Raw genomic sequence first — 19299 nt, forward strand, 5'->3', positions numbered from 1 at the left:
TTCACGGCTTATCTTTTTTTTTTTTCATGACTGTTTGCAAAGATTGATGAAAGTGCCATTGTAGTTTCTGCTGTTACAGACAATATAACTCCCTTAGATTCATGAATATTAATTATTGGCTTCCAATTTGTATGTTGTGTCAGAGCAGTAGATATGAATGTTGTTATGTCCAACCTGCAGCTGTTTGCCAAGCTGTGCAACCAGGAATATTCAAGTACTTCATTATTATTGACATGTTTTTCTCATCAGCTGTTTACCTGTTTTTTTACCTGTTTGTCTCTCTCTCTCTCCCCCTCCTCTCTTCCTGGGCCTTCTGTCATCTATCTCTCTAAGCTGGAAGAGCTCCAGTGGCCAGACGGGGAGCCAGAGGTCCCCATCTCTGTGTGCAGCCTGCCCTGTAAGACTGGAGAGAGGAAGAAGAGGGTGAAGGGCATGCCATGCTGCTGGCACTGTGAGCTCTGCGACGGCTACCAGTACCAATATGACGAGACCTCCTGCAGACTGTGTGCCTACAACATGAGGCCCAACCCCAACAGGACAGCCTGCCAGCCAATCCCCATTATCAAGCTGGAGTGGCACTCTCCTTGGGCAATTATCCCCGTCTTCCTGGCAATGCTCGGCATCATCGCCACTATCTTTGTCATGGCAACCTTCATACGCTACAATGACACACCGATTGTGCGGGCGTCAGGTCGTGAGCTGAGTTATGTGCTGCTAACGGGCATCTTCCTGTGTTACATCATCACCTTCCTCATGATCGCCAAGCCTGATGTAGGTGTATGCGCCTTCAGGAGGATCTTCCTGGGCCTTGGCATGTGCATCAGCTACGCGGCGCTGCTCACTAAGACCAACCGTATCTACCGCATCTTTGAGCAGGGCAAGCAGACAGTCACAGCCCCACGCTTCATTAGCCCCACTTCCCAGATCGCCATCACCTCCAGTCTGATCTGTGTCCAGCTGCTGGGGGTGCTGGTGTGGTTTGCCGTGGACCCGCCCAACACAATCATCGACTACGATGAGCAGAAGACCATAAACCCCATGCTGGCCCGCGGCGTGCTGAAGTGTGACATCACAGACCTGCAGATCATTTGCTCACTGGGCTACAGCATCTTGTTGATGGTCACCTGCACCATCTATGCCATCAAAACAAGGGATGTACCTGAAGATTTCAACGAGGCCAAGCCCATCGGCTTCACTATGTACACCACCTGCATAGTGTGGCTGGCCTTTATCCCCATTTTCTTTGGCACAGCACAGTCGGCAGAGAAGGTGAGTCATCTCTTTCTCTTTCACTTTTCCTCTCACCACCACTCTCTCATTCTCTAAGTCTCTCCCTCCACTCACACCTTTCCCTCCCTCAACCTTGTTTTATCTTGTCCAAACACACACACACACACACACACACACACACACACACACAAATGCATATTTGTGCACACACAAAATGCAAACACATAAACACAGACATTTAAGTGCTGTACATAAAAGAAGCATGCACACACACGCACACACATGCACAGACATACATGCGTGCATTGACTAGATAAGTTATAGGCTCATTTTCTTTTGATTTCAAATGCATATGGCTCAGATGTGCATAGAAACCCATACAAGGACCACCAGAGACAAAAATAGGCATTTTTAACAGAGAGGAGGGGTTGATGTTAAGCACCAGAATCCTGTGAAATGCCTGAGGAGTGCTTGGGATGGGGGTGCAGGCAGCTCCTGATGCCATTATCTTAGCTCTCATGCCTAGGGCTCAACATAGACTATTATGCCTCATTCTGGAAAGAGAGACAAGACGGTTGAGGAGGTGGAGGTAGAGGAGGATGAGGAGCTGGGGGAGGAGGAAGTCAAGGAGTAGGGGGAGTGTTGGGAGGTAAATAGAGGCTTGATTCAACGCATTCCATTTCTTGACAACAGTGGTGCGGAATGCATTTGACACTGGGAGCTACTGGACTAGATTGAGAAAGTGACATTTTGACCTTCTGTGCTAGTCATTGCTTATCTGACCAGTACTGGGCAGAATACAGATGCATTCATCTGCTCGACTCATGAGGTGCGCGTGATGCTTGGCAGACCGTGTGTACATGATGGAGCACCGGGGAAGTTTTCCACTGGCAGAATATCGATGCTGACAGGAAAGTGTTACTCCTAACCTTTTGAGAGGCACACCGTTCAATATAAGCTACCGCATGAGATGGATCAGAAACTGATTTTCCTCATCTCAATTTGCTGCTGATTTCATAGATGAATTACACCCTCAGCAGCGATTAGGAGTTCATTATGTTACTCGTGGCAGCTAGCGAGCCAGTAATGTGTTTATCTTTTCTCTTTATGCAGTTAACTCTTTCTGAACACCGGCTCCTGCCTTACCCTCACCTCTAGCTCAGACCACAGCATCCTGATGTAATAGTCTTTGTGGGTGCATTTCTGCTGGGTCTCTCTAAGAAGAGCCTGTGTATGTCTAGGTAACATCCTTTGCAAAAGCTGCAGTGTGGTTAAGGCACACTTAAACTATCTTATGTATCATTACAGTCCGCTTATACCAAAGTTCTGAGAGGTCATCCTGCCCGCACACCTCCCCTGTACTTCACAATACACAAAACACACATACGTATTCCCTTTCTCCCCCTGCTAAATAACACAATGTTCTCAATGTTAAACGGGACACCTGCATTGCTATTTCATCGCATTATAAACAAAATAACTTGGGTATTACTATACCAGAATTAATAGACAGTGCCATTATGTAATAAATGAGGTATTTTTCAGGCCCAGTAGCAAATGATTGTGTGTGTTTGTGTGTGTTTGTGCATGTACCTGCACATTTAACATGTAGGGGGCTGTGTTGTGTGAGCTCAGGGGCAGATTAGTGTATTTAAGCACATTCTGGCAGTAAAAATACTTTGCCCTGTTGTGTTTGTCTGAGTGAGCGCATCTGGCAACAAACAATGTAAACACATTTATTTTATCTTTACCATTCAGGGTCATCCATTATCAAAAGATATCAAGACCATTGTGATGATATTAACCCTAACACTCAGTTGACCTAATGTAATTGTTTTGTACTGTACTGCAGCTCAAGCATATGACTAGATTGAGTGAATTTTCTTTTAACTCAGTACAATTTAGATGGCCTTATTTTCCACACCTGTGACTCCCTCCCCCTCCTTTGCCCATTCATTCTCATGTTGGGGGAAGCCATGCGAAAATGGTGACAAAAGATCACAGAGCGAGCATCCAGTGCCTCCTCTGCACCTGCATGTGCTCATCAACTACTCAGCACACTCAAGTTAATGACTGTGAGAGTCACCAGAATCCACTTCCAGATATCCTCGTGGCTGGAGATCAATTGACTTGAAACAAACTCCAGGCGAGCGTAACACTTAGGGGAGGGTTATTACAGCAGCTTTCTAAACAATCTGACAACTACGGAAATTAGAGTTAGAATAATAACATAATGACAGCAAACTCTTACTTGACTCCAAATATAATTTGTTGACGAAGAAAACTTGCAAATAGGCTGAACAGATGTTGTCACTGAACATAAAAGCTTGACTACAAAATAAAATGCTCCACCATCTACAAACTGATTGGAAGAGTTGCATTGTTGTGTAACCCACACTCCACGCATTGAAAGTTTTTCCCCGAGGCACAAAAAATGTTCTAGTAAAGCATCCACCAGAGTTAACCACGCTTAAGAAAAGAGATCCCCGTCGCACACGCTTCCACACCTCAATGCATATCTCGAAACCATTTAGGTTCTTGTGAAATGGCTTATGTACCCACGAGAACTTCCTGACTACAGGCAGCGCTGCCAAGTTACATTAGCAATGACAGAGGATGCTTGGCAAAATTTTCTCATTCAATTTTTAGCAGGTAAAAGGAATTTGTCTCCAAAATTGCAACTTCTAAGCTCCCTGTCTCTCCGCAAGAAACTGTCCTTGATGGGAGTTGGACTTGACACTTTTTGTGGGGGTGCCAGATCTTTTAAAGTGATACTTGAGATGCTCACAGTGCATCATTTGTTTTATGTTTGGTACCTTGAGCACACTGCACTAGAGGCTGTCTGCAGGCAAAATGCTTGAGCCAGTCAAGTATGATAGGCGAAATGTAAGATTCTTGTTACTGAAAACAGAGAGACAGTATTTAACAGCCGAAAAGATGAAGAAGATCTTGCAACCTAAATGGCACAGTGAGCAGAATCTTAAAATGTGAACAAATAAAAGACCCCTATGTTAAGAAAAATTACTCGTTTGTTCGTAAAACATCACTAGTTTCTTCCTCAGATCCTTTTGGCTGTTAATTGCACTCTCTTACATCCACAGAGCAGCTGGAGTGTTCCCCATTCTCAAGTGAAAACATTCTAGTTTTTTCTAATCTCCACAAGACCCAGAACTGAAATCTTCTGTAAAGACTGACAGCCAATCAGAGGGTAGATGAGGAGGCCATTCACAAGCAAAGCGGGGTCCCCAGTATGGAATAGTGCTTTGCAGCAGGCAGCCAGGCAGACTTATTCATGATGTGTGCCAGGCTCGAAAGTAGGCCACCCAAAACAACAAGAGACATACAGGTAGTTGAGAGGAGACTGCAAATCCCCCGGATCCATTATTGAAGGCATTCTCTGACAGGGCAGAGAGCATTCTAATTGTCACTTACTGAATCAAGCCCTTATCACTGTGTGCATTTATAGTACTTAACCATACCAGACTAAATTGCCTTTGCAGTTAGTATATCCCTGGTGGGTATAATTATGAGAATTATCCTCAACAGCTTTTTGTTTAAATGGAAGACATGTCGTTTGTTGTGGCTGAATGTTGGCATTTGGCTTGTCAGCGAGATGTAAAATTCACAGGCAATCGTTTGATTCCTGATGAGGATGTTAATAAATCATTACTGTGGCTATAAATAGAGAGTTGCCAAGCAGTTGTGAAATTGACTTCATGTATTTATTTATGTTAAAGCAACAGGAATTAATTATGAATGTTCTGTGACAAGCTAAACATTCTTGTGGTGGGTAAGAGGGCGATGAATTTGGGTCAAGCTCAGACGGCAGCATGCTGAAAAGCCCTGTCTCAGTCAAAAGAGCCTTGGACATTAAGGGAAATTATGCTGATTGCTGTGCATTTGTGCATATGTGTGCATGTGGGAGTGCATGTGGTTTGGTGCGTGTAGTTTCACTTGTGAGTTTCAGCGTGAACCTCATCTATGTTGTGCGACTACTCCCAAATCAGCTCTCCAACATGGTCGATAAATCAGCTGTGATAGGGTCAGCATTGCAGTCTGTAAGGTATCAGAGTCTCATTAAACACTTTTTCTAGCAGTGTTTTAGTTGCTTGAGCCAAACTCTGTAGAGTTGCTATGGTTACTAGACAGGTTACAAACCACCAAACATGGAAAGATGGCAAAGGCTGGGGACTCTTTGGTGGTTAGATATGACGACTCATGTGTCACCGCAGGCTTTGATCATTTGTGCCAATATCTAGTCACAAACAGTGTAAATTGACAGTGCTGATGCCTCGAACAGGCACAACAATTCCATTCTCTTTAGTTTAGAGTGACACAGAATGAAGTGAACCAAGAGCTGCTTGATACAAGCATTGTGATATTCATGCAGTTATTAATGCATGGTGTGCCAGCCAGATCACTGCCTCTGATGTCGCTCCACAGAGAGCAAAAAGAGGGGGGAGGGAGTAGAGATAGGGAGAGAGAGAGAGAGAGAGAGAGAGAGAGAGAGAGAGAGAGAGGCAATTGAGCGTATTGGCATGTTGATGATATTGGGTATTTGACTGATTGGTGGAGATCAGCAGACAAAGGCATGACTGGCATGTAAATGAATAACTTATATGAAAGACATTACCATCAGTGGTGTTATTTACCAAGAAAAACTGTATGCAAATGATGACATTTCTTTCTTGTGCTGATTCGGTGAGCGTTTCCCTGCTATACAGATATACAGTACCAATAAGGTGTTTGAAATTGTATCCCCTCCCCATCCACATTACCAGTGGCTGCCTGAAAAACACAGAGTGGCATTTGATGCTTTCAAGTACAATAGATGAGTTAGGTGGATTTCGTGGTCGGCTCTTGAAACAGTGATGTCCCCTCTACAAGTGGCTCTTTCTCTTCTCCGACCCTTGAATGAAACAAGGGCTTTTTGCAGGGGTGCTGAATTACTGGCTTACAAAAATCATTGGCTTTTAAAAATGGCATTATATAAAATCCATGCAAACCTAAATTATACCATGATAAAAGGTTATGTAAGCTCAGCGTTTTAACTTAACATTGTGAAAGGTGTTATGTAAGTTAGGGAAAAGGGATACTGTGGAGAAAGAACCTAGCAGAATGTGCCCTGCTTATGGCTCACATGAATGACAGTCTTATGAATGATCTTAAACTACTTATCACAGTGAGAGCCTTTCACAGGCTACACTCAACCACTGGCACCGCTGCGGAGGAAAAATGCAAGCCTCCTGTATACTGTATATGCAGTGCTCTTAATCCCTCTTCATCTACTGTAATGTAGGTGGATTTTACATGGAAAAAGGCCTGGCTACCATGATAGTGATTGTAAGTAATCATAACTCGGAGCCAGTAGAGTAGCACAATGATCGCTTGAGCGGTTAGATTAAAAAGAGAGAAAAAAAAAAAAAAAAACATATCAAAGGACAGAAAAGGTGACCGCAATGTATCACAATGTATCTCCCTTGACAGTTTAGTATGTCAATCTAGCCATGAGCAAAAAGACGAGACTAAAGGCCATGGAGGGACATTTTGATGAAGATGTGGTGGTGATGCCGCTGCTCTTGTCATTAATACGCATGAACCGTCTGTGACTTGGCTGAGTAGCTGCAGGTCAGGGTTTAATAAATGCTGTTGGACTATGTTCCCGTATGCATGACTGCTCCTGTCTCTGCATTATCATGTTGTAAATTTCCAAACAAACTATGGATAAATGTCCACTAATGCTGTTGTACAGTATTATCTAAAGAAATAACTCTCTCATTTTCCCGATTTGATGTTCAAGTCAAGTGAAGCTGCAGATATCAGTAGGATAACTATGTCCTATAGGTCTTCTGTCCAGGAGATTTTTCTAAATGCCAGAATTCGTAAAGGACTCTGACTAATGAATCTTTTTGGCTGGATGCTCAGATATTGTTCCTGGGCTGTGGTTATTAATAGGTTTTGCCTCATCATCATCTCCACAGCAGTGTGATGAGTGCTATAATTGTCCACAGATGTTTAGCTCTAATTGTTTTTTTTTCTGATATCCTCAAGCTAAGTGTTAAATGCTATTCCAGCCTTGGTCTGCTTTCTTCATCTAAGCTGCCAAATCCAAGTTTGTACCTCCTACAAAGGGATTGCCCGATTTCAGTGTCATTGCAGCTATTTCAGTCTGTATCATTAATCATTTTTACCTGTCTTTGTTCCCTTCCAGCTATACATCCAGACCACAACCCTGACCATCTCCATGAACCTCAGTGCCTCCGTAGCACTGGGCATGCTCTACATGCCCAAGGTGTACATCATTATCTTCCACCCTGAGCTCAATGTACAGAAGAGGAAGCGTAGCTTCAAGGCTGTGGTCACAGCTGCCACAATGTCATCACGCCTGTCACAGAAGCCCAATGAGAGGCCCAACGGAGAGGCTAAGACTGAGCTGTGTGAGAACCCTGCTGCTGACCCCATGAGTAAGTAGCCCTGCAAAATAGTAAGAAAATAACAAGGCTTCACAGCATAGTAACATAATGATAATGCTGAACTAGGAGTGACTTGCACATATGCAACCACCAATAAACCACATTTGGGAGACATGACATTTTTCATGACCAAAACTTTGATTAAAATCAATTTTTAATTCAATAATCAATCATTAAACTACATAATAAATAGATCCCTATATAATTTTAAAGCTCTAAAAAGACCTTTAATTTGTGTCGAGAAAAAAAAAAAAAAATCACTGTATACTGTATATGTCATGATGTGCCTGCTTTTCCATGTTGGGTGAGCCAAGTTATGGCGCTGAATTAGTCACATTGGCCAAGATGAAGTCTAAGAAAGACACCGTATTAACATGAATTTCATATCAGCTATTTGTGAGTCATACTACTGCAGGCCCAGTGATGTTCTGTTTTTTCCAAGAACGAGTTAAAGGATTATGTACAGATTAGGCCATGTCACAGACCAGGAAGAAGACCCAGGAGCTGAAAGTGACATACATTTCTGCACAGTGGGATCTTTGAATGGTTTTGAATATATCTATATTTTCCCAATAATCTGAGGGTGAATTACATTTCTTTCCAGGAATCTATTTATAATGAAATGTGTTAGGAAATGTCCACTAGTTAAATTATGTGGCATCTTGGTTGCAGAGCATGTCCTCTAGAGGGGATGTTGCTATCTCCTTACCTGATATGGTAAGACCTTTAGCCCAAATGCACAGTAAGCATGAGAGAGCATGTGGGCTTGTTCTGTGGGGAGATTTTAAGAAACAGGGCTGTGTCACTGGGAATGAAACAAGATAATCTGTCTCTGTAGCTGTGTGTTATTCATACCACCCTTCAGCTGAAACAGTAGGCATGATCCTGTTAGCAAAGATAATACTGGGTATTACTACTAGAGTGGGGAAGCCTACATACTTCCATGGTTGGGTGATAGTGTGTATTGTGGATGAGAATGAAAACACCAACAGTAGAAAGGCTGCTGAAAAAAAAAAAAAAAACCCTGAGAGCTGACATTGTTGAATTTTAGACTCATGTTGCCACAGAAGCTCTGTGCTTTCCTCTACTTGTCAGGATGAAGACAGAGATGATTGACAGCTCATGCAAATCACACTTCACAGGCTCCAAAGGCCTCGTCTCCTGCGTCACTTCTAATCACGTAGCACGATCATGGCACCAACAGGTGTACCTCTGAACCGCTCTTTGAATTATGACGATGAGATGACAGGCTTTCATGGGAATTTCTCCAAACATCCAGCAATTGTCAAACTCATCTGTCTTGAGCTGAACAAGCTTAGGTGTGTGTGTTGGGGGTGTGCGCATACATCTGTGTGCATGTGTCGGTGTGTGCATGGACACGTTTCTGCATACATAGGGTGTGTGACTGTACGTGCAAGTTATGCACACATAAGTCGGAGAGCTGATATAAGTGTATCAGGGGAGAGGCAGCATATCTTTGCCAGTCACACATGTGGCTCATTGAGCGAGCACATTCTGCATAGAGGGCAAAACCTCAACAGCTGTCGCAGCAGCACATCAAAAGTCCCCAAGCAGGGCACGCACAGCCCTGACGGGCCCGGTCTCTGAGAGGCCCTCCCAAAAGTGCACTGTGTCATCTGCTCTGCGTGTCTCTCACCTTCTGTCTCTCCTACATGAATGTCTTCGTGCCTTGTCTCCCCTCCCTGCACCCCTTTCTCCTCTTCTTGCCCTTCTATTTTAGCAGCAGTGGAAGTGACATTTATTAATGGCGAATTTATGTGCATGACCGCCCCGAAACCTGAACTGTGGCTCCACCATCCCTGGAGACTGTCCGTCAACTCCTGTAACCATCAGAGCGCCAAATACCTCCCTTTCAAGGCCCATCAGCCCTGTATGAGATGACTCAGAATGATTTATAGAATTAAGAGCATTAATAGCACTGCAGATTTACATTGGTATTGATATGGCCTAATATCTTCATGATTATGCCTCTCAGAGAAGGAAGGATTTACTCTGTAATTCAGAGATATTGAAATGCCTTACCGTCCCTGTAGTAATTATCCTGATATAAATGAACCAAAACAGCCATGTGTGGATGAGTTCATGCTTTTCAGATCAATTTCAGCTCATGAACAATGAACATTGTGGCAAGGAAATAGAAGCTAACAAACACCAGGACAGGGAGAAAAAGAAAAATGATGGCACTGGATCTAATGAGATGACTATACAGCTATTGGCATGCAAAGTTAAAATGATAGTAGGTAGATGTCTGCATCCTACACAAGCACACATAGACACACACACACACACACACACACTCACACACATATACACAGCATTTAGTCATATGTGGCTATTTTTTTCTCAACAACTGTTTATGGTTGAAAGTAAAAATCTGTGGTACATTTACATATGTTTTATTCATCATAGTTTCCCAGCTAAGACTACAAAATGAGGCCATAAAGAAGTGGTAGGACTTTAATTGCGTAGCCCATGGGAGCTGGTCACCATGGCAACATTAAAGCAGTAGATTGTCAATTTATAGCAATGTCTCAGCTTAAGAAAACACAATGTACATCGACCTTCTCCACTAGACAGGAGGGATAACGCTGCATAGGTGCAGTAGACACACACTATCACAGAAACACGGATACACGCACACACACAGGACCTAGGCTCTCAGCCACATTCTGATATGTTTCCATGGCAATCCAGACTGGGATCACATGCCCTAGCATTTGTTCAGTGCCCACTTGTGTGGTGTTTGTGGTTTTTTTTTTTTTTTTATTGCTAGTTAACACATGAAAATAGAAACCAAGGTTTGACACAGGGGCGTTTGTGATTTGAAATGATATGCTCGGCCAGAAAATGTTGCTAGTGATTGCACACAGCTGGTGATAAGAATGCACAGCACAGTATGCAGAATGTACCAGGCAGCTGATGCTTCTTTTCCTGTGCGTGTGAATTGAAATGTGTTTTAGTTTTGTTTTTTTTGTTTTTTTTTAGCATGCTCAAAGTAAACCTCTAAATCTCTGTTCTCGCAGGTCAAGCAACCAAGAAAACATATGTGAGTTACAACAACCTCAGGATCTGATCTGCTTGAATTGAATGGTTTTTGTTCTTTATTGGTGATGGCAAAGGGAACAGAACCCAGAAAAACACAGAGAAAGAGAAACAGGGGAGAGGGCAGGCAGCCCAGCACTACCTACCTATGCACTCCAGGACTGTGGATAGCGTCCAACCTTCATCGAGACATTATACATGAGTCCTGACAGAGACGAGCACAGCTGTAGGCCTGTGTGACTGGGTCGTCCTCCAGAACCAAACTGTAGGTTCAAACCTTCCTCCTGTGGCGTGGTGGCCCCCTTCTCTACGACAGACAACAACCTGCCTGCTGAAGGGGTCAGTCTGAATGAGGACCACTGCAACAAAGACAGCACAGTGGATCTGTTTTCAAGATATTTTCTTTTGAAATGTCATTAAAGCCATATTCTCTTGGAGTTCCCATTATCTTTATTATGTTTTGTACTTGTTTCTAAGTGATTTCTTCTGTGCCTCTTTCTTTCAACAAACAGCTGAAGTTGATTCAATCACCTTGACTTAGCAAGCTCTGCCACAGATTTTGTTTTGTAATGAAATCAACTCAAATCAAGTCATTTAACCCAGATAATTATGTTAGAGTGATGGGCATTGTAACTATATTTTTTGTAAATATTTGAGAGTATTTTCATGTTTGGAGTACAAAAATAGATATCCAGTCTTTGTTCAATTGGCTTTGGATGGTAATGAAAAGCACCACAAAGTGTTCACATTGCATGTGCCAATGTATGTCTGTTCTATTTGATGTAAAAATAAAAAAAAAAAGAAAAGAAAAAAAAGCTAAATAAATTCTGAAACTGATAATGAGCTTAAGCATCCTTCTGCGGTTTATTTGTTTCTTTACCAGAACAGAACTTCATACATGACAGAATATGGCTTTAATCTGTTGTTAAATCGACCCCCTTGTATCTGCAAGCATGTTTGTTTTATATAGTTTCGTACCGGGTACATTATGCCTAATTATTAATGGTGTAGAAAACATTAATATCAGAACAATCATGCAAGTATGTTGTGATGTCTGTCAAATTATCAACATGTAATAAACCATTTTGTTATCTTTTATACAATTAAACTAAACAGTACACCTTAATTATTTGTGTGCATGAGTGCGTGCGTGTGCGTGTCCATGTTTATACGTGTGGGCATGTTTGTGTTCCTCAGTGGGAGAGTGCATTACATGTTTACACTGTGATGTATGAAGAAGTACCATTAATCACCGCGTTGTGGTTTCTGTAAACTGATGAAAATGTCATGTGCTCGTTAACTGTCTCACCCCATGACAGAGCACATTAGCAAGCCCACTGAGCAATGCTTTCATGAAGAGGAGATGAAACCCGGAGAGAAGAGAAGAGAGAGGATTTCCACTGGCTGGCTCCTTTGCTCACCCTTTGCTCTTGCTCTGTCTATCCCTCTCGCTCTGCCCTTCCCAGTCTCACCACCAACCAACCCCCTACATGAATAATATAACATGTCAGATCAATTTGTCCCACTGATGACCCAGCCTTTATGAGCTAACCACTATTTATTCCTCTGCATGCCTGAAAGCAGAATGTTACTATTTTCAATATTGATTACTATATAAAAACATGCCTTGAATAGGGCATGCATGAGGGACTCTTTCTTCACTCGGTGAGCCTCTCCCTCTAGGCTGTTATAGGGGCAAATGATATATGATCAAGAGATGTTGATTCCTCTATACTGTTTGTCAGCGCTTGTGTGTGTGTGTGAGAGCGAGAAGGGAGGGCGGGTGAGATCCCTTACCCACCCAGGTTTTTTTGTTGTTTCTTTTTCCATTCATCTGGCAGCTCCTGTGGGACCAGATGGTCTTTACTTCTCACACGCACAGTCTGTCATTTTCTCTCCACACGGCCAAGAAAAATCCCACTTATGCCCAATTAAGACTAGCCTCGCCCCACCAAATTAACTGCCTGTGTCAGTCTCTGTGTGCAAGTAATCAGTAGGGGCTGGGCAGTTTAGATTTGTAGCTCAGCCAAAAAAAAAAAAAAAAAAAAAAAAAAAAAAAAAGCCAAAAAGAATATGAAACACCGCCAAACAACAGTCCAGAGGATTTCAAGATAAAGCAAAAAGATACAGAAGTCTGTGAAAGGCAAGGAAAGAGGATCGGATCATTAAAACAAGGCGGGTTCTGTAATAATTTGCACCTTTGGAACAATGAGAGGCATGTTCGACTCCAGCTACAAACTCTTAGGGCTCATACATAATATATGCTGGCTCAGTATGCACCTGTTCTGTAGGCAGCAGTCTCCCGGGAGAATCAAGGCAACATCAAAGAGAGGAAACTAATCATGGCGGACTGAGAGCACAAGGAAAACTTAAACGTTCCCAACTCTGAGGCGTCTATTGTACATTATTATGCCTGGAACACTTGAAGCCGAACAACAGATTTTATAGCCTCTTAAAATATATACAGTGCAAGCTGCCCGATAGTTCTGGCTCTTTTAAGAACTGTCTCGACTTTTATAAGGTTGTCAAAAACTGTCTGCAGTGTGTGGGAATTTGAAGCCCGTTTGACCCAGTTTATATGACAAAATGACATTGCTGTTATGTGAAATATACATTTTTTTTTTTTTTTGTGTATGCCTGATGGTGAGTGGTATCACATCTGTAAGCCCTGGCACTGAAGGCACAAACTTCCCTCCCTCCCTTTCTGCCGTCATGTCAGTTTGGTCCAACTCTGCCTTTGAGGAAAGCCTTCCTTATCTTGTCAGAACTCCTGATGCGCTCTTTCACAGACAATTTACTGATGCTCGATCCAGATTAGCTCTGTTTCATGGCTCCTGGGCCTTGGGCTCTCCTATCTCTCCATAAATGTCCAATTATCCAACTCCAGCCAGAGTGAAACCTTATCTGCTTCCCCTCACTGACCAACTGAGGCCTGATATAACATGGGGTGGATAAAGACACTTTTTTCCCCCCCTTTCCGCCTCTTGGGTTCAAAACTGTCTTTTGTTTGATGATGCTTTTGTTTGCCCCTGTTTTTCTTTCTTCCTCCACGTCTCCTCCATTCTCTCGTGTCTCCCCGCAAGAAATAAAAATGGATACGGTGGTGGAGAAGCTGTCAAGAAGGTGGGCCGGGGCTTTGGCACCACTGGCTGATTATATGATATGGTGATAAGCTGATATTGAAAATGTCAGGCCAGTTAGTGACTACCACCACATATCTATCCAATGAGTTTAGAATGTGTGAGATAGTGGTAAGATAGTTATTGGTTAGACAATAATAGCATCATACATATCTCCTCTTTGCCACTGCATGTAATTACCATCTAATGGATGATAATGAGTGTGTTTTGTGAGCAGATTTCACAGCTGAATCTCTCTGCTGTGTTCAGTGTGAGCACTCCAAGAAACAAGATTTTGCTCTTTTTTCTCTCTGTGAATTAATTCATATAAGGTCACTGGGTGTCGTTTCTTATAGCTGTACATCCACACAGTTACTCCTTTTCCTGCAGAGGCTGTGTGTGTGTGTGTGTGTGTGTGTGTGTGTTTGTCACAACGTTATTGCATTTTTAATCAGCGGAAGAGACCAGGCATTATTCTCATCACATTAGTGTCTCCTGGTATTTATTATTTATTTCTCTCTCTCTCTCTCTCTCTCTCTCTCTCTCTCTCTCTCAAAGCTTTTACTCATGAGAGGAGTTTGGTGGGAGGAGAGAATACATTTGAAATGTGTTCATTTGACAGTCGTTAGAGATATGAATTCTGACAGTACACAATTAGCTCAGTCATCTCCTTTATCTTCACTTATCTAAGGTTTGGGGATTTAGTATGTGTAGTCACAACTGCAATTTGTATTATGCCGCTCTCTTTCCATCTCCTTCACCCACTCCTCCACCATCTCCTCAATACTCTACCTCCTAATTTCATCTTTCCTGCAGTTAATGGTAATTTGAAAATTGCATATCTTGCTTCATGGATGTAATTTACTGTTGTGCTTCCTGAATGCCTAATTTTTTTGTTTTTTACAACACTGATTTCCCCTGTCAAAATAGGCACTCGTGGAGAAAAGAAATTGTGTGTGCTGAAAGGTATCTTCCAAATCTGTTGCATATTTGTTATGCTTTGGATGCATTAAAGATGCTTCTTGCTGTAGAATGAGGTAATACATTTTTAAAACTGTCCATGGCACAACAAAAGCCAAGAGCGTTTAGATCAAGGCAGATACTTCTGCGGCCTAAACAAGAGTTGACAAAGATAAGTGCTGGCTGGTTGTGAAATTTGATTAGAGAGCTAAGCCCTTGATTTCAAAGAGCGTGGCACAAACAATGCATTTCCAGATCCCACACAAGTCACAGTTCTTTCAAAGAAAAGTAAACGCTTGAAGAAAAATGAAATTCTGAAATGAAAAAGGACAGTTTGTGAAGAATGAGAAGAATATACAATAAACAAACATGAAATGGAAAAAACCTTGAACAGCAAGAAAATAAACTGCAACAAAAAAATGTTTGTTTGAGGTAGAAACACCTGTCTAGTGTTGTGATTTATTTAATCTTGCACCTTATAATTGGCCCTAATTCAGGCGACACCACCATTTACCTCTGTGAATGTCATAAAGTGCTGCGAGTTTCGCTTCAGGAGCTGTTCAAGAAGTGTAAAGTCAAATTGCAATAAATCGGTTCAAAGTGTGAATAATAGTCTTACACTACAAACTACATCACTGAAAACTGTGTGTCTCATTTTTCAGTTGCCTGTGAAGTGTTAAACACTCTCCATTTGATTAAACTCTACCCAAAGGCAGCATCAATTATGTATCTTCACAATGGAGTTAATGGACTGCAATAACAGTTGAAGATGACTTGACTAAATTTCCACATGACATGCTAAGAAAAATGTTACTTCAGTAATGTAACCCTCCGCAACAGCCTGTCTGATCTGATAAAAGAGAACAGGGCTGCTTCCTCTCTTATTATGTACAAAAGGAAAATCACATTATCTTTTATTAATTTCTCTGTTAATCTGTGCTATATGGTGCCTAACAAATCTTTCTCCTCCAGTAATATGCATGTATGCATGTGCACACACACAAATACTCTGTGCCACACACTTCCCAGTGTACCTGTGTGGGTTTGTGTGCATGTGTGTGTGCGCTGCATGCACATTTGTTTGTGCATGTGAGTCAGCTTGCAAACTATCTACCCTGTGATCCAGCTTCTATAATTCTGGTCCCTGGGGTTCCAGTCCCATGAGTGGCCCCTCGCAGAGAACAGAAGGGGCCCGCCAAACCCCATCTACACAGTCACTGACCCATCTGGCCATCAGGCCAGCGGGGAGCAGGCAGGACACAGAGACCAAAGCACTGTGCAAACATCCTGTTCTAACATGAGACTGGCAGATCACACAATGCCAGTAAAAAGGGGAAATGGTGTACAACAACCACATAGCGGGCGACTCGGCGGTTTTATTTTGAATTGTCGTATGTTATGTGGACTGCACATAATGAGACGGGCAAAAGGTGCAGCGCGGTTTGTGGTATATGGAGGGTCACTCTGATCCTGTCACTTTAATATAGAGGAGATGACAACTTGTTGATTCAGCTGTGGATACCAGATTAATTATGGGTCAGCATTACATTAATTATGGTGCTACCTCACTACTGTTCCACCTTTCCTCTACACCTAACTGTACAGGCATGAAAATATTTCTAATACCCATTCACAAATTTCTACTGTTTCCCCCAGCCTCTGCAGTAGGATCCATTACAGTCAAACAGCTGGAAATGCTGCTCACACCATAAAAAAAAAAAAAAAAAAAAACAAGTGTGAGCAGCTAGTACAAGGCTGTATCTGTCATGTTTTCTCCCACCACCAGTTATCAAACCCTCCCATCTTCGCAGCTCATTCCTCTGACAATTCATGGGATTCAAATGAATGAGCTCCTTGCTGTTCTTCCATGACTGAATACAAGGGTTCTATCCAGGCACTGGAATGGATCCAATTTATGAGATAAGGGGCAAAATGCAATTAGTCTACACTTTCTAAATCTGTGACTGAATTACAGAGTCTCACAGTTGTTCTAACTTATCAAATTTTCTAATTATAAGTGCGACTCCAGAGAGTGCAGAACATGTGTTATTATTAACGGGAATTAAATGAGGACCATTTCATCACTGATATGCTGTTTATAATAAATGAATTAACAAATAGCAAACATCTGTGACAGTAATATTTATGTGTAGAGACGGGTATGGTTGTCTCCCTGGAACACAATAAAACCAAATATCTGAAGCCGGGGTGTTGCAGCCGATACACAGCATTTGATAAATGATAATGGTATTTATGTGTTTTGTTGAAAACAGTTTAGGGGTTGTTTGTTATTTGAGCACAAAGACAGTATGATTTCATGCAAAGGTAAGTGCTGTCTTCATCAAGATGTGATGCTACTGCCATCTACTGATAAGGCAGAGGCGGTCTCTCTCTCTCTCTCTCTCTCTCTCTCTCTCTCGCTTTCTCTCCCTCTCTCTCTCTGTTTCTCCCTGCCTCTTGGTCCATCACCACCCTGTCAAAAAAATAGACATGCAGACCCAACACAGATGGATTAGTAAATGAGCTTTTGAACAGACTGCCTGCTCAGGGCATCCACACTCATATCAGATAGTTAAAAAGCATTCATGTGAAGTTACTTAATTATCTCACAAGGTGGCACTGTGCTCGCACTGTTGGGCAGAGGTGATTTTGGCACAGACATCCTGTTGGGGCTCCAACTACACAAATACACACACACACACACACACACATACACACTCACGCTGACCTTTGAGGATGCACATGAGCACAGCACAGAGGAAAGAGAGGTGAAAACTGTCACCAACAATGTCAGCTGGCCTGTATCTGTCTCCATGTGATCACATCAACTCCACATCTAAAACCAAGGCTAAAATAAACAAATAAATAAATAAAGCCAAAGCAACCCATACACAGACCTTCAGTCACAAAGACGACCAGCCTAAAGCCTAAAACAATAAAACAAGTCATAACCAACAAGCAGCACTGACTACTTAAATGATTATATTGTTATTACTGTTCGCCAATTAAGTTCGTCTTTTTAAAAAGATTGGCCCATTGGAAACTAGTCCAGCAGTGTTCAAATAATCCACATGATTCATGCTTGGAAGGAGCTGCTCTTTTTGGTTAATAATTAGCAGTTAGGCGGTGGGAAGAGAAAGTAGTCAGCTCAATGAAGGAGAAAATGCATGTCAGATCCCTTTTGTTGTTTAAGGTTTCAGAGATTCTTTTTTTTTTTTTAACCAGTTCAGAGAGCTGGACTGTTTCCTGGACTGCAATGAGTTGGGTACCTCCAATAATATAATACCTCCATGCGTAGGCTAGGTACACACTCTCTGCCCCCATTTAGTGCAGAGAATCCATTGAAGCTTGCTCTGGGGGTTTCCCTGTCAAAAGCCACACACCAGTGTCACCGAGCCAGTTTAGGCCCCATCCATCAAGCACACAGACACAGAGAGGCTCGAGCACATATACGAGCTATAGGTCCAAGAAAAAAGAGACAGATTTGCGTTATTAAATGGCAAAAACATGGAATATTAGCCCATGCTCGTTGCCGCGCTGCAGCTCGCTGCCCATTAACTTAGGCCTACATTGCTCATGGGACACAAGACAGTATTGCTCAAACTGTGACACTGACATTACCACCTGTTTTCATTTGCTATTATTTGGACAAATCCCAAACCTTTACAGATTGCATTCTGTAAAAAGAAGCATTCTGTTCTCGCTTATGGCTTGCTTATGATAATCAAATAATGCAATTAGGTTGAAACACATTTTTATAAATATAATTCCTTTAAAATGATTATTATGCTTTAGGCCTCTGGGGTATGAGAAAATCTATGTGGCACATTTCTTCAATGGGTATCATTTTACTGATTTCTCCATGGGTGGCTTCACCGGGGTTAGTCGAGTTAGTCAGCGGTGATTTGGGAAACGGGCCCAAACCACGCAGCTGCACACCCTTTCTGTTACCTGCATCGCTAATTATCAGATCCACCAGATCAGCTAACAGCCTAACAGCTTCCACAAAGACTGGGCTGAATACAAAGATGGATCATTAGTCTTTTAAAATAATTTGACAGTTTGTGTCAGTGACAGAGTGCAAGGGAAATAATTAGCCTCCTGTTTGCACTGAGAGGTAAGCCTGGCCTTGCTATGTGGCTAATTGGAATTTGTTATGATCTCAGGAATTCATAAGCTCACCTACCACCACCACCACCCCCCTACACACACCCTCCCAAAAAAGCAAGTTTGATTAGTGTTGTGCACATCTCTAAACACGAGATATGTATAAACTATACTTTAGTAATGCTGCTAATGTACAGTAGTTACATTAAAACAAGTAGCTTGTTTCAGTGGCAAATTATTAGCCGAGATGTTTACAGAATAGTCATTTCACAGGTTCAAAGAGGTGATAAGGCCATGGTTGGCAGAGATATGTTTTTTGTTTTTTTTTTTTTCCTTAGTGCAGAGCT

General features: G+C 42.2%; 1 protein-coding gene across 1 annotated transcript in view; it reads left to right on the forward strand.

The window, feature by feature from the left end:
• LOC115361898 (metabotropic glutamate receptor 7-like) overlaps positions 1–11874 on the forward strand; it is a 56962-nt gene extending 45088 nt beyond the window's left edge. Inside the window, exons 8-10 of the mRNA XM_030055596.1 lie at positions 334–1269; positions 7442–7694; positions 10748–11874. Coding sequence (XP_029911456.1) covers positions 334–1269; positions 7442–7694; positions 10748–10797 — 1239 coding nt within the window. The 3' untranslated portion in view covers positions 10798–11874. The remainder of the gene's footprint in view (positions 1–333; positions 1270–7441; positions 7695–10747) is intronic.
• Positions 11875–19299: the final 7425 nt, after the last annotated feature.

The sequence above is a fragment of the Myripristis murdjan genome, chromosome 7 (genome assembly GCF_902150065.1).
Source record: "Myripristis murdjan chromosome 7, fMyrMur1.1, whole genome shotgun sequence".
Lineage (NCBI taxonomy): Eukaryota > Metazoa > Chordata > Actinopteri > Holocentriformes > Holocentridae > Myripristis > Myripristis murdjan.